Source organism: Oreochromis niloticus, linkage group LG11 (assembly GCF_001858045.2).
Source record: "Oreochromis niloticus isolate F11D_XX linkage group LG11, O_niloticus_UMD_NMBU, whole genome shotgun sequence".
Taxonomy (NCBI): Eukaryota; Metazoa; Chordata; class Actinopteri; order Cichliformes; family Cichlidae; genus Oreochromis; species Oreochromis niloticus.
In genome coordinates this window covers 11,040,202-11,056,309 of record NC_031976.2, presented here as the reverse complement: position 1 = coordinate 11,056,309, position 16,108 = coordinate 11,040,202, and the positions used below count along the sequence as shown (strand labels likewise).

Sequence of the window (16,108 nt, the reverse complement as noted above, 5' to 3'; positions counted from 1 at the left end):
GCCCTGTACAACCCTATACCCAGACTCTTGTCATACACAATATCACACAGATGGGGCCTTTAATGGTGTCACCTTTTTTCATGTTTCACACGAATCTCGACAATGAACAAATAACGCACAGAGAAGAAGAAAGCACACCTCTGTTAAAACCTTTCAGACATCTGCAGTATTTGCTCCATGTAATCTCGTGCTATTGACCCTGCTGCTTCCCGGACAAATGGAACCTTATTAATCATCATAGAAAGCTGCAAAAAGGCGTTCTGCTGAGAGGGCTCCATTTTTCATTTATAGTCCTCTGAATTTAGTAAATATCAGGTTCCCAGGAACAGTCTGCAGCCAAGTTAGTCTTTGTAACAGCAAATGTACATCTCACTTCTTTCAATTCATTCATTTTCTCTTTTTTCCCCACATCTGTTGAAAGCGAGGCAGACTTTTAAAGGAGGTTAGGTATGGTGCAGTGTGGTAATCTCATGAACTGAGGAATTGTCATTTATGTTTAACATTAGAATTTAAATGGCTCCAATTAAAAGCTTTAACGTTATGTTGTAGCCATGTAATGATTTTGTAAAAATGTAACAAAAAGTAAACACATTCAGCCAACTTTAAGAGAGACTGCATTTGGAAGCAAAATATGCTCCAAACCAAAATGAAGCCCATTGGGGCTTGGGGGGGCGTCTTCAGTAAAAATGACCTCTGACCTCTCAGTTAGGTTGGCGAAAGTCAGATGAGACCAGATAAAGTGCACGGTGAAGCATCAGTAATGAGACGTGGAGGTTGATGGAGCCCACTGGAAATGCAGAGCATGTAAAAGCATGCCGGAATTATTTATTTATTTTTATATATATTTTTTAAAAAAAACAAAAAAACCAAAGATGGACCTTAGCTGACGGGGACAAGAAGATAATTAGGCCTAAGCTGAAGAGAACGAGAGCACTGACACAAGCAGAAAGACGATTCTCAGCTAACAAGTGGCTCCAAATACCACAATATTCTCCGGAGAACAACTGTAAATTCATTGAAGGTCAATCCAAAATTCATTTACATGCTTCAAAGATTAATTTGTGGACATAATTAAGAGTCCCATTTCACCTCATGGACCAACAGTAAAATATTCTGTACCCTGCCAGACTCTTTATAGATGCTCAAATATTAAATTATTATATTCTATCTCTGTGGGTAAATAAAAACCAATTCCTTAATTGTGTTTTAGGGCATATATTTTGCACACACAAACAGTGTGCTCTGGAAATGAGCTCACCTCATGATATTCATTGTCTGACATATTTTCTGACAAACTCGGCACTCATGGCAGGAAAAGAAACCAACTGATCTACTGAGAGCATAATGTGGTTTATAATAAGTATAATTTGAACCCTGTCTGTGTCTGTGCAGACCTCTACTTTGATTATACCAAAAATTAAAATATTGGGCTGTCGTAATGAAGCTCTACTCAGGAAAGCAGCACAACGCCAGAAAGGCATGTTCCCCAGCTGGGAGCACAGTGGTTCCAGCAGTTTTGCTGTAGTGGTGCTTTGGAAAGCTTGTGAAGGTTGAGGGTAAAATGAATATAGGAAGAAGAAGATTCAGAGAAATCTGTCTGCAGGCTGTAAAAGAACTGCTGGGATAGGATTATTTTCTACTAAGACATCAAGCTCAAACATGAAGTCAAAGATACACAGTAGTCTAGACCCCATTTCAGTTCAGGCTTTGTAGTAGGACGGCTGTTCCCACACACATCACATACAACTTGACAGAGATTGAGCAGTTTGTACAGAAAAACTGGGTGGTTGGGGGCATGGCAGTCAAAGGTGCTTCTATTTTGCTGACTTAGCGATGGTTGCTTGTTTTTGTGCCACACTATTTTTTCTTTGTAGGAAAAATTATTTTTTTAAGGCATTGTATATCTATATTGAATATTGAGTAAGTTGGAGCACAAGAAAAAAAGAGTTGTTTCTTGAATTTGCATACAATTATGCATTAGCATTTTGATTACACACAGTCATGCTGCGGTGCAGTGGCAGAGAAGTTTTATTTAAACAAATAGTTATATATTTTTATTTTCATATTGTTTATCTTAGCAATTTTTTCAGCTTCAGTCAACCGTACAGGTGCGTTGTGGGATGTGTGGTTGAAAGCACTGCTCCCACTCACTTTTTTTTTTCTTTTCCTTGACACAACCACTTCTTCCACCTCTGTGTGTGTCTGTATGTCTGTCTCTCCTCCATCTTGCCAAATTAACAAGGCTTTTAGGATCTCCAGAGACCCAGCACCTCACTGATTTACCGACTGTCAGCCCCCGACAAATCACTCCATCCCTGTCAGCACTTATAACTCTTCTGTTACTCTCTCTTACATCTCATCTCTCATCACTATGTTTCTCTACATCTCACTCCCCTCTTACTGTTCACAGTCTCTCTTACTTTGTGCTCTACTCTTTTATTTCTGTCATGTTACTTTGCATTTTCCTTGTTCTCACTTCACTTGTTTTTTCTTTAACTTTTGCTACTCCCACTCCTCCTCTTTCTCTCAGTTTCCCCTCTCTTTATGTTCTCATCCTGTCCTCGTCATCTCCGGCCCTTCCCATTCTCCCTTTCTGTCCACTTTTTTGGTTTCTTCCCCCAATTCCCAACCCACATTTTTCATTCTCTCTCCAATCTGTCTTTTATTTTCATTCTCTCCTCTCCTGTGTCTGCCGTCACTAATGCCACGCTTCTGTCTCTGCATCGCTCCCTCCACAGTACCTCCAGAGGCGGCAGCAAGAGAACGCCCAGCGCCAGAGCAGAGGGGAGCCCCCGCTGCCCGAGGAGGACATCAGCAAACTATTCAAGCCCCCCCAGCCGCCACCACGCATGGACACGCTGCTCATTGCAGGTATGCACGCAAACACACACTCACACATCCTCCGAGTATAGTCATGACTCTCCATGACCACTATAGAGCTCCCTCTCCACCCCCCTCGCCCCTCCCTCCAAACTCCATCAGCCGCCTCTGCTCCCCTCACAGGAGCTCAGGTTCTGTTTTGTAATTATCTCCGCCATTATCTCGAAATTACATTAATTTAAAGTTTATTGACTCAATCTCCATCTCGCCCGCCCCTTTTCCCCGCCGCCGTCTCACGCTGTTCAGCTCTCCTCCGCCTCCCGACAACATTCTGATCCTTCCGTTTACTCCGACTCCACACTAATTCACTGTTTTGCTGTGCTGCTGTTTTCTCTCCCACCCCCGCCTGGTTGCGTGCACCGTCTGTGTACATGTGTGTGCGTGCGTGTTTGTCTGTACGTTTCTGTGGGCGCGTGTTTGTGTCTTTTGTATGGGGGCGTGTGGACGCATGTGGTTACACTCCAACAGGGCAAATTAACAACTACTGCCAGAATGTGAAGGAATTCACCTCGCAGAACCTCGGGAAGCTGTTCATGGCAGAGGCTCTCCAAGGCCACAACTAGAGGAGAGACAGAAGGAGCAACAGAGATGCAAACCCACCTTAATGATGCCCACAGGAGCAGCCTTCATTTTCATTTTTTCTTTTTTTTTCTGAATTTATTTGTTGTTTTTTTTATGTCTAGAACCACCCCAGACACAGAATTAACTTTGAACACTTGGTTTTGATTTAAATAAAAACTCTTGCATCTCAACATCTTCTCCGTCTCCTTCGTTTGTTATCGCAGTCGAGCTGTCTTTTGTTTTTGATGGAAATTGCAATTTCAGTTTCACTGTACAAAGATGATTGGTTTTGTACAGAATGTTTTTGTGCAGAATATTAATATGTAAGAACGGAGCTCTGCTTGAAAGTACAAACTAATTCCGCAGCACTTTGAGTTGTTTTTGCCACATGCTTTTCATCCGCAGTTCAAACATCAAGCAGGTGGAACCAATTATCAGTGGGTTCGCCTCATGTTGGTGCACGTGGTGGGAAAACGACATTTTTTCATGTAAACAGAACTGCGACAGAAATATCAGTGAAAGCTGAGCGTTAAATGAAATGCCAGTTACATGACTTGCCCCCCCCCTTTCTCACCGCACTCACAAAAAGTAGACATTTGTTTTCCTAAAGTGAAATTACACAACGCGCCACGCTCTGCCTTTCTTCTACAATGACTGCAATTAGCATGAGTTTATTTTTGGAAGTCCCACAAGTGAAATCGGGCTTGTAGCAAAGACTATTTTGCTTGTTGAGTTTTCAGGGCAGCACTGCAGGTGTGCCAAATGACAAGACTGAGAATCTGTCATATGTGCTGGGTGACATTTTTTATTTGATGATGTGTGTTGCCAAAGAAAAAAAAAGAGATTTGATTAGAGAAATTACCAACAAGGGAAAAAGTTCAGTGGTTTTGAATTTTATTCAGGAAAAAATAAAAGTTGATAAATCAGTTATGTTTCTGATTGTTGGGTCTTAAAAGGACTTATTTTATAATCCCACAGTGTTAAAGAAGAGTTTTCTTATTTCTTGTCATGCACACTGATATTAACATTTATTTATTCAATCAGCCAGCACATATTACACACACTGCAAAACATTAGAACTTCCACATCTACATAACAAATAGTGAAGTAACAGGTTCAGGCTGAAACTTATAAATATACATATCGATATGTATGTCTGGTGCATATTATGGTTAAACCCTTCCAAGTAGAAATAGAAATAATATCAACAAACCTAAGCAACGGTCACATGTAACCCTCAAGGATGAATTTGTAGCCCATTCATTTGATATATGTTGTTGCAATGGTGACTGCTCATATTACCCTGAGCTAAAGTTGATGATCAGACTTCATTCTGCTCTAAACAATATGTTTCAGTTTTTTATTTCTACCCCTGGCTCTGTGTGATGTCATTGAGAGCAGACGGCCCTAATTTGGTCATCTCAGGCATGCAGCTCCGCCTGTAAGCACAAAGCCCCACCCACCTGCTGTCCTGACCTTCTGTTTAGGAGGGGTGTCCAGTCAGAAGAAAGGAAGTGTAAGCGTCACGTAAGGAATGCACAAAGGCACAGGATAAGATACTGAAAGATCATTTTGAACTGTGAATCGTGCAGCGCTACACTGGAAATGTGTAATCAGTTCCCTTTAAGATGACTATCACATTTTAAAAAATAAAAAAAAATAAAAAAATCCAACCCCTATTCTTTTTTTTCTTTTCTTTTTTTTTTTCCATTTTTTAAGCTTTATCCATCCATTGACCTTTTATTTACCATCTTATCATGGAAACAGAGCAACATTTTCCTGAGCAGCATTTTCAAGACCTGGTCAATAATTACTGAACTCGGGCAGAGGGATTGGAGATCTTCGTGTGACCACTGAGGCAAAAGGAAATCGATGATCTTATTGAACCTACCTGACCACATCATACAAAGCACATACTCGTTGCTGCCCTCAGGGCATCACTTCGCTGTACCTGATTATTAACTTGATTCCTAGTTACTTGTTTCAACAGGATAAACCACTTAGTATCAATACTGCTTTCCATCGAGTCCTTGGTTGGGGGGGAGAAAAGTTAATTAAAATGGAGTCTTACAACCAGGCTGGCAGCTTGGTGAGGCAATATCTATTGAGATTAATGGTAAGGTCACTAAGGTGACATTTCAGCCATGCAGATTCTTACCTGCTGATCCTAAACCAGGTATATTGTTTAGCTTGTTTGCCATCAAAGTGTCAATGATGACGAATGAATGAATATATTGTGCACACAGTACAGTGAAGGCAACAGTTATGGTGACTTTTGCAGCTTTTAATACATTAGACATCTGGGCTAATACTAAATTGCAGTTGGTTTTAGTTTGGTGATCGAGGTGTGCTTGTTGACACTCGAGGCATCCTCCTCCACCTGCTTCAAAAGACACCACGCTTACCTACGTGGTGCATTCACGACAGCACTGTAAATCCGGCCTCCCAAAAACTATGAACAAACTCGCCTCAGTTTTCACGAGACAGGAACATATTTGGGGAGGGGGGGAAAAAACAGGCTTTCCTCTACCCTTCAGCCATTAAGAAGGTTTCATCCTTAGCCAAAACCTCACTTATAGGTTGACGGCGCATCCAGCATGTCTATCGTCATCTAAAGTCCCGTGAAGTGTCCTCGAGCTACACTCAGAAACCTTAACATCTGCTAAATCCCTCTGCGTGAGAGCGTCAGCTAAACGCCTCGAATGTAACTGTAAGCTGTTTCTGGTGTTGATCCTCTGCAGAGGTGTCACATTATCTCGGTACTTACTTGTGAAGTCATAAAAAGCGCAGCTCATTTGTGGAGCTTGTCGCCGGTGTCCACTCCACCCCAGCAACAGGGACGCTGAATGATTGGCTCTTCTTGCTTCATTTAATAAAGAGACTTGTCAGCGTGCGGTTCAGTGTGTCATAATGACGCTGCGGCTCTATCTGCCTGCGCTCTCTGTTGTTCTTCCTCGACCTGTGGTTAAACAGCATCATCTAATTCAGCGGATGATGTTATTTAACTTGTCATCAGCCTCGCCTGGTCGAGTAATAACTTGTAGTGCTCCTGCTTGTCATCCGCACAGTGTCATTAACAATAATTACAAGTCAACCAACGTGATAAACGCTTATTGGAACAGCGACACTCGAGCCGGAAATGATTTCTTCCCCAAATCATAACATGTTTCCCTGACATGCAGGCAGGATGGGGAAATATTAATTCATAACAGAAGGCTCAGTTGATATTTATTAATTAAGGTATCTGCCACTTTGACAGGCACACCTGTGCTCGTGATTGATGCGTCCTGTGATGTGCGGCATTTCTCCCTAGCAGGTATTGATTGGCTTTTTGAAGCAGTGTCTCCTGAATCTGCATCGTTTGTAATTCTGAAGCTTCTCTGTTGGGTGACGTTGCCCTTGAGGGGCTGACTGGCCGGGGGAGGGTGGGGGGCAACCTCCAGTGTCCCCAAACCCTGAGGTGTGTGAGCGAATGACAAAACTTGAAAATGCCCTCAACAGATCCACTCGGATCGTGTGACACCGCTGACCCCTGCAGAGTGCAAAGGCAGTGACAGAGGTTCAGATGGTATTTAAAGTGACAGTGTTTTGATTGTAGTGGAAAACAGTTTGGACTAAATCATGTAGTCACGGCAGGGCTCAAGGGCAATAGAGTGGAAGCGCAGGAGAGCCAAACTGGTGATGTGCTTCTACGTTACTCCACAGCAATATAAATCATTATAATCATTAACGGCTGGCTGAGTTGGTAAGCACAGATATGGGTGCTAAAATATGTACTCTTTTAAGAGTTTAACAGGGCATGACGGGGTCACATTCAAAGCCAAATGATGTGTTCCTGGAACTAACTTGTTTGTCGGTAACCCTTTAGTACATGAACTCGATAAATTGTGTTTAACACACTGTAAGCCTTTAGCACGTTTTAAAACCTGAACCCTTGACCTCTACAGTGAGTTGAGCTGGTGCCTCTGCTATGCTGTGGGGGCTTTTTGCCTCTATGGCTTTGATCCACTTGTCTTTTTAGAAGGAAAGGTCATTGCACATCAATACATATTCTGAATGATCACTGATATCATATGATGAAACGCGTCTCTCCTAATGTCAGAGATGCCAATGCTTCCATCCATTAACCATACGGGGTCACTGAGTGGTAAGGTGAGCACGAAAATGATGTGAAGCACATTTTGCAGCCACCAAATCTCAGTGTAACTAATTACCTATGATAAATATTGAACGAATATGTCTCTCCGCCACTAAAAAACACACAATGAGGGAATATCTCTTAAAAGAATACAGCTTACAGAGACTCGTCTGGTGGCATGTGGAGGCCATACACAGGAAAACCTTTATAAATGTATTTAAAACTCAAAGAGACAAGACTCCATCTTGGAAACTTTTATTTTATGTTTGTAACAGCTTTCCACTATATCCTGTGGCTGTTATTGTTGCATTAATAATGTGTGAGATGAAAGTGCATTATGAGGTAAATATCCTCATTAAAGGCTGGATTCCAGTTGTAAACAGGTAACAGGTGTGCTACACCCTGGACTGGTCTATCACAGAACCAACACAGTGATGCAGACAATCATCCAATCTCACACTCAGCCAGATGTTTATGGATTGTGGGAGGAAGCCGGCGGACCTGAAGAGAAGCCACACAAGCATGGGTCAGCCATACAGACTCCACAAAAAGGCCCCACCCAGCCAGTAGATTCCAACCCAGGACCTTTCTGGGGTAAATGGTTTAACTAATTAAATTAACTCATCAAGTAGTTCACAACCAAAGACAAAAACACTACAATTAAATGATCCCAGTTACAATATTTGATGCATGAAATTTAAGGGGTAAAGTTCGGCTTGCAGTGAGGACAAAACACAAAGTCCATGACCATGGTTACCTGCCCCACAGGTCAGCTACACTCTCTGGTGCACTCACAACTTCAGCAGGGATCAGCAGTTGTCCTCCTACACCCACTACCCTGTGCAGAGTAAGCCAGCTCTGCCTTTAGCTTAAAGCATGTAGGCCCTGGTCTGCACAGAGGAAAAAAAAGAGAGCATGCAACGCGTTTTTAATCTAAACCACCTTAATTCTGGATTATACAAAATACCTGTTGCATAGTATGAATGGCAAGTAGACTGGTTCTTAAATAGCACTTAAATACCTGAGCACTCATTTATACAAGCACTTTTCTCTATGCTTACGTGCTTTCTATATTTTCATACTCCAATGGATGTATCGGAGAACAACTTGGGGTTACTTGAAGTTAATGATGGAGCATGCAGGGCAGCAGCCAGGGGTCAAACCACCAACCGTCTGACATGTTGATGGTCTGTTTTATCTCCTGAGCTACAGCCCCCCTAGGAAGACAAAAAGTAGACTGGAGTAGAAGTGCAATCAGCTATGCCTGCCTTCAATTAAACTAGCCCAAGCCCAGCCATTGGCTCACAGCAATACTGAAACACAGACACACAAAACCTCTCCCAAATCAATGCCAAGTTCCCACAGCAAATATGGAGGTCAGCTATTGTGCAAACCCTTTTACACTTACTTTGCAATGTATTTTATACAGTTGTAGAACATATCTTGATATTATTGGAGATGCTAATATTGTTCATTTCAGAAGCTGACTGTATTTAACTGAGGTATATTCACACTTTGTTGTACTGAAGATACTTTTTCAAGGCGCATATTGACGCACAATAAGCATCCAAGCCCATTCCAAGTTCAAATCAAACTCTCATGATATTAGGTTTTACATAATTGTGTAAAAACAGACCAAAAAAAACAAAACCAAACCCTTGGGTACTTTTGCAATGTGAAGTGCCAATAAACAGAACGCATCCCTGAGTGGTATTTTGAATTAAAATGTTATTATATGTGCTTACAACTAATTTGCAGCATGTAATACATTTACTGATTGTTTATATTTGCCTCAATGTTAAATGGGGTTAAAATAAACCTCACTTATTTTGCTTGTCATTTGTAATTATGTTGCCATTCGACAGAAGTTAATGAGTTATTTTTTTCTGCAGCACATTCATTATGCCTACTTAATGTCCATCCATATGTTCATACACTTCACCTTTTGTTCCTACAGGGGGGTATTTCTGTGGATTTAAAAGTGCAGAGTGTCTTCTCCTTTGTGCTGCTTGTTTCTGAAATGTTCTCTGTTTGGAGAAAAACACACATGGAAACTCACAATATCAGCTGCTTTTGCGCTTTTCTCTCCTGCAATATCCTGCTCAATTGACCATGAGACCGCTGTGAGTCGGTGAAGAGGAGAATGAGTTCTTCAAATATGAGGTAAAAAAAAAAATTACCCACTCAAACACTGCACAAGTCTGTGGTCTTCTGATGCATTGCTTAAACTTTTCCACCCCTAAAACCAAAAAGATTTTTTATTTCCTTCCCTAACGATTTGGTGGTTTTTCCTAGCTTATAGTGACGTCACTTTCCTCTTCAGTATTTGCAGGAATTAACCCAAACTGCATGTTTGAACTGAGCGAGGGAAGTTGAATGAGGGCTTCAGGTATGTAAACAGCCAGGCATTTTGCACGCTGCAATTGGAGAAAATGCTTAATTAGGATTATGGGATTTGTCTCTGCACCTTCAGATTCCCGAAGAGGAGACTGGGAGATGTCAGAGGGATATAAGTTTGGTCTCATTTAATCAGCAAGCGTGGCCCGCACAGCCCTGACCCCAGTCGTAATTTATTACCGCTCGAGCACAAACACAAGCTCTTTCACCGCGCCTGCCGTCGCCCTGTCATTGGTGATAGAGAGAATCAGCTGGCTGAATATAATAAAACCAGTTATTTCCCTGTCAACTGTGAATAGTTTTTCCCTTATTTATTTATTTATTTTTACACTCTCTCTCTTTTTCTGCCATGGATATTGCCATGGCAACTGTAGATCCTGTATGGAGTTGTTGAGGATGTAAAGTAGTTCCCGTGGAAAAAAATAAAAAATAAAATCTTGCAAATCCCCAAAACAAGAGCAGTGGAGAGCAGATGCAGTCGTAGGAAGAGGTGTGGGTATGGTTAGGGAATTTAGCATTTATGGGATTATTCACACGGGGCCACGGTCTGAATTCATTTCTTCACGTAACAGCGCTCTACCTGTCATTGAAGCAGCTTTGTATTTGCCTTATCTCTTTTTCTCCCCCTTCCTGGTCAATAGATGTTCACTCTGATTGGCAGCTGTATAGATTGAGCGCTGTGTTCTAGTTGCAATTCGTCTCTGCCTGCCACCCAATTCGACGGCTGTCACCCGGCAGTGGCACAAATCCCACAGGCCATTATGAGGCTGGTTTAATCCCCAGAACAGCAGCACCAGAAGCCTTTCAAGGAGGGTTTCGGAGCATGATACCCTGTCTGTCACATGCATCCGTGGGCTTCAGGCAAGGCTACAGTGCGTTGTTGTGATCCCACTCCATCACTAATGTCGTGTCTTATCCCCAGGCCACTAAGACAAATGTACTGGATGGTCCCCCTTGCTTAAGATCAATCACATGTTGCATGTAATCTTCTGCATGATACTTAGATTTGCTTGGTTGCTGCACAATATAAATTGTGTTTTTATTCTTGTCTTAATTTTGCAGGTCACAGATTTTTTTTTGAATGGACTGCCCTTTATATTGATCTTTTGTAATGGTAGAAAACCTAATCTGTTTATTCATATTCGATTGAAAATGCAGCATACTGTTGATTTCTATTATATATATAATAGATGACAAAATTAACAAATCTCTCATTTCTGCACAGCATATATAGGAAGTAGGCCTAATTAGCTTAGCTTAGCATAACTAAAGGACTTGACAGCTGCTCTTTTAAACTCTAATGTTTGAAAATATGAGCATCAAAAGTAAACAGATGAAAAAAAAAAAGATCACATGGTATCTGTATATGCATCAAACACAATACAACATGTTAATGTAATAGCTCTCTGAGTACTGGTAGGTGGTATTTGACTGCTACATGAAGCTAATCAACTGCTTGCTCAATAAGCTCCAAAATTACAATACAGATGACAGCGGTATGGATCTTCTCGTCAAACTATCAGCAGGAAAGTGACTGAGTGCCTATCTTAAATGCCATCTAGTTCCTTTAAAGCAGCAATAATCAATATTAGCTGTAATCAATGATTTCATTTTAACAATGCCTTCCTAATGGCTAGTAGTATTTTAAAAGAGGTTTCATTATCACTGATTCTGAAAACTCCCTCAGCACCCTCGAGCTAGTTTTACCTCTTTTTAAATATATTTTTTTATAGCTCACAGTGTTTGGAGATTCTTCAGTCTGTCTGTATGTGAAACACCAAAGTGCCGACATGCCCAAGACATCAAATGCTGTTGCTTTGTTAAAAGCTGTTGGTGTCACAAAGGTATGCACAAAGCTTCCTTTGCCATGGGTGACCCGGCCATATACTGTGTTGCTGTTTTCACATGAACACCACAGCTCTGAACTTTTCTAGACCTCACAGAGTGCTTGCGAGAACACAAATGTCAGATGCAGCTGGTTTGAACACTAAACGCTCTTTAATCTGCCAGCTCCGCAGTATATAAAGCCTGGCTGATGTCCAGTATCCCAGCTAACAGCCCGGTGACCATGGACCATGTGGTGGTGGTTGTCCTTCCTCCTGCATGCGCTATTCACAAACCAATGAAACTGAAACTTTCCAGTACTGAGAACGCAGCTGCTGTGAACAATCTCCTGTCGTTTGCTTCACAAGAGCAAGAACAGCTCAAGTCCTGACCTGATTCTCCTACAACTGTCCAGAGTTGGTGTGCAAAAACTGCAGACAAAACAATGGGACACTTAATATTTATTCCCACTGTTACGAGTTCGAAATTGAGGACGAGAGTAAAACAATGATGGTCCAAAAGTCAATGGTCCAATGTCAATTGATTGGCTGGAATGTCCAATTTAGGGTCATTAAACACCAATTTTAATGGTTGGACCTCATTTTAGGTGTTGCAGGCAAGTAAGAGAGAGACAGTTGTCAAGTTACCGTTTTGTTCTCAATAACTGAGCAACCATTCTCACTCAGTGCTCATGACATTTAACCTGTTCAAACTAATTAAACTGATATTTAACCCAACTGTGACATTTAAACCAAACCAGTGCTAGAAGTATCACCAGAAGTGTTGAATTAAGCTCCGTCCTTTGTTTTCTATTTGCTTGCTTATCATTTTTTCTCTCTAATGAAGAAAATGAATGCAGTAATTATAATTCATGATCAGCTTCCCTTCGTTCCTTAAAGTCGGGAGATGCCAGGTCGCCCCAGGTACAGTGATTGATGCGATGCTTGTGACCTACAATAGACAGACCCACAATTAAAGCGCGACTTATCTCCCAGCTGTGACTCTCAAAGATAAATGCTGATAGCGCCCTCCCCTTTGATGTTCAATCATGCATCATCAATGCAGTGCACGCCTTGGCCTCAGCTTCTGTCCTCAGAATGACTGATGTGCATTTGAATATTTCTTTCCAGCAGGTAAACATTAACATTCAGTTCACCTATTCATTCACTCCTCCTCACTCTTGGTTTAATGTAGTCTGTCTGTTTCACACAATGAAAAGCAGCACCTAATTTAAGAGCGTTCTTTTTCGCACCATATAGTGGCGAGACTAACATAATGAACATCCCTTTATTTCGGAATTATTCATCAATTTTTTTGGAGATATAGACAGTTTTCCTTTTTTTGTACTTTTTGCTGTCTTTTATTTCTTATTGTTCACTTGGCTCTCGCCTAAGATTTGGAATTACTGCACTTGCCTCTAACATTTTTTTTTTTTTTTGTCTCAAACTCTGCTCACAGGGTTGCTTGACATTTGTTTTGGTCTCAGGACACATATTTGGACTCTATGAATACAATTTTTAGTCTAAGATTAGGCTTAATCTATGTCTGGGAAATTGAGCCTAAAAGTTTCTCTGCCAAGACAGGTTTAAGAACTTCTTCTTTCCTCAGGTAACTTCCATCAGTACAACTCTTTTGTATTGATTTTGATGCATTCTGGGATTGTGGATTTTATTAGAGAGCTGCTTTTACTAGGAGATGGAGAATAATTTTCTAAGGCATTATCATCCTTGTGCTTTCTATTGACTGTTCAGAGCCTGGAACCATGCAATAGTAATGTTTTGACTTTGCTGTTGTACCTTTTGGCTTGTTTATCAGATTGTACTTGTTAGACTAGTGTGAGATGTCTTTTTTGTGCACATAGTCATCTTCGCTGATGCACCCTCCCAGGCATCGCCCATATCCTCCACAACCGCTCCATTAAATGGTGATAGCAGCCTCCACGGAGGTGTTGACAGAATTCTCCGCCGGATTTTAGTTAGATTTAGGCGCTGATGCTGAAACCAGTCTGGGCTGCATTATGACTCAGACTCTTGGATAATCAACTTGACTGGAGAGCCGTGATGAGTCTACACATTGTAAAAGAAAAACCAGTTCACTCTTCTATGTTTGTGTGATGATGTAATCCACACAATCCATTTTGTGGTTATTAAGAGTTTAAGAGAGAAAAGCACCAGTGCTGTAGGCCTGAGTTCAACAGAAACCACTCAAAGGGAAAACTCTGTATGATGATATATAATTTAAAGTGGTAAAACTGCACAATGAGTTTGAGAGTCTTTTGGGGAACACCACAGGATCCTATGATCTTCTATAACACTGAAGTGTTGAAGGCGTTTTGAAAATCACTGAAATTGATTAATTAGTTGCATTCTGTGAAAATGTGATAAATGCTTCATTCGTGATCCCTTCTAGTTTCTCCCTCAGTGCTATTAATTATTTACTTTTATTATCTATCTAAGTCCGCTTTACCCGCTTCAACATGTGCACTCAGTGAACCAACCTATTTTGTCTGATCTCTTATCTGTGTTAAGAAAAATAACTCACAGTTGGCTTTTAGATTTTTTTTATGAATTTTCTTTAGTGCACTGATGTTGAAGAAAGGCTAATATTGCTTACTGATCTGTTTCTAAATATGTGCTTGACCCTTTTCAAACAGGAGCAAACTCTGAGAGTGGCACCAGAGCAGCTGCCGCTGACCTTTTAACAGAATGAACTACCACATTATCTTCCAGCTGGGAAGACAATTACAGCAAATTTAACCATTGAATAGAAACGTTGCCATTTTAATTTTAAGCTTTCAATCATTTTTGTGATTTCTTTCCAAATGCATTCTGACTATAACAAATGGTAACGCCTGAGCCCTGAGCCTTATCGTTTCACGTCTACTTATTTCCTGTGAGCAAAGAAGGAAGCCCACTGACATTCAGCCACATTATTTTGGCACAATGAGTCGTGGCCACCACCTGTGACTTGAACCACACATAATACAATGCACGGCAAATGCTGTGTAAATCGCACCAGGACACATACACACAGATGCCAAGTGAATTGCATGGTGAAACCCCGACCAGCGACAGAGATGGACAATCACATGGACATCAGTAAACAAAGTGGCGAGTGGTGAACAGCTAGAACCACACTTTCACTCTTTGCTGCAATATCTTAATTCAATTTCTCCCCAGCCACCTGCAGGGAGATGCTGTACTACTGATGCAACTGCCAACCTGTTATGGAGGGAATGTGATAGAGAGTAAGCTTATGGCAGCCATAACAGGCTTTTTTAAGGCCATGATGGCCTGCAGGTAAGTGATTTACAGAAAATCAGGTTGATGCTGTTCAAACCCTCTGCCAGAGAGGCACGTTCCAAGGCCGAGCAGTAGTAAAGTTTTTTCAAAGCGTCAGCATTTCCTACCCTGCTTACCTTGGGCACTGCTGGAATAAATTCACACACAATTTTCAAACCTGAAATTGGTCATTTCTTGTGCGCCTCCTCACTCTAGGATCTCTAAAAATTGTCTGAGGGTGCTGTTTGCAGGCTTGTCTCACTGTATTTGACCTGGCACCCGATCCATATACTCTGTAAAGAGAAATTTCTGAAACTTTCACCCATTTTAGAAGGAATTGGTTATGGTGCAGTGGGCTGATTTGACATGGTTTGTGCACAAAAAGGCAGCATATCTGATGTGTTCAAACTCACCACACACCTAACTGAGTTATATTTGTACACAGCGCTGTACACCTGAAGTGAGTGAAAATGTTGTCCAAACACTGGATCACATCCTAGCAAATTTGTGGACATGTACCTTTGAATGCAGGAGTTCATTTAAAAGACAGATGGCCTTGGAGAAATCTAGACAAATTACTGCAATAAACATAATCTGTTAAAAGCATGAGATGATGTACTACAGACTGTAAAAAAGATACAGGTGCTGAGAAATGGAAACTGCCACTTCTATTATTTCAGAATTACAAAAAAAGAGACTTGGGTGATTTAAAAGAGAAAGTTTATTAAGACAGTGAAGTATCAGTACTCAAAAATCATAACTGACAACATTTTACCCCAACACTGACATGTTTGACTGTCTGGATTTCTGGTATAGTCCCGCATACTGAAAATAAAAAGCCATAATAGCTGTGCATTTAAGCAGATTTTCTACAATTTACACATCTAAGCTTGCTGACTGCTTATCAGAATTAAACATCAAATACGACTCCTTTCCTTTCCTTAATGTTTAAAACCTGCTCAGCCCACCAGGAATAGAAATGAGAGGAAATAAAAAAAATGAAAATGTATGAGTTGTTATGCACGAG

At 41.1% G+C, this 16,108-nt stretch overlaps 1 protein-coding gene across 1 annotated transcript in view; it reads left to right on the top strand.

The window, feature by feature from the left end:
* LOC100709867 (eukaryotic translation initiation factor 3 subunit H) overlaps positions 1 to 3,634 on the top strand; it is a 57,875-nt gene extending 54,241 nt beyond the window's left edge. The window contains exons 7-8 of the mRNA XM_003443664.5: positions 2,739 to 2,871; positions 3,349 to 3,634. Of these exons, the coding sequence (XP_003443712.1) occupies positions 2,739 to 2,871; positions 3,349 to 3,443 (228 nt within the window). The 3' untranslated portion in view covers positions 3,444 to 3,634. The remainder of the gene's footprint in view (positions 1 to 2,738; positions 2,872 to 3,348) is intronic.
* Positions 3,635 to 16,108: the final 12,474 nt, after the last annotated feature.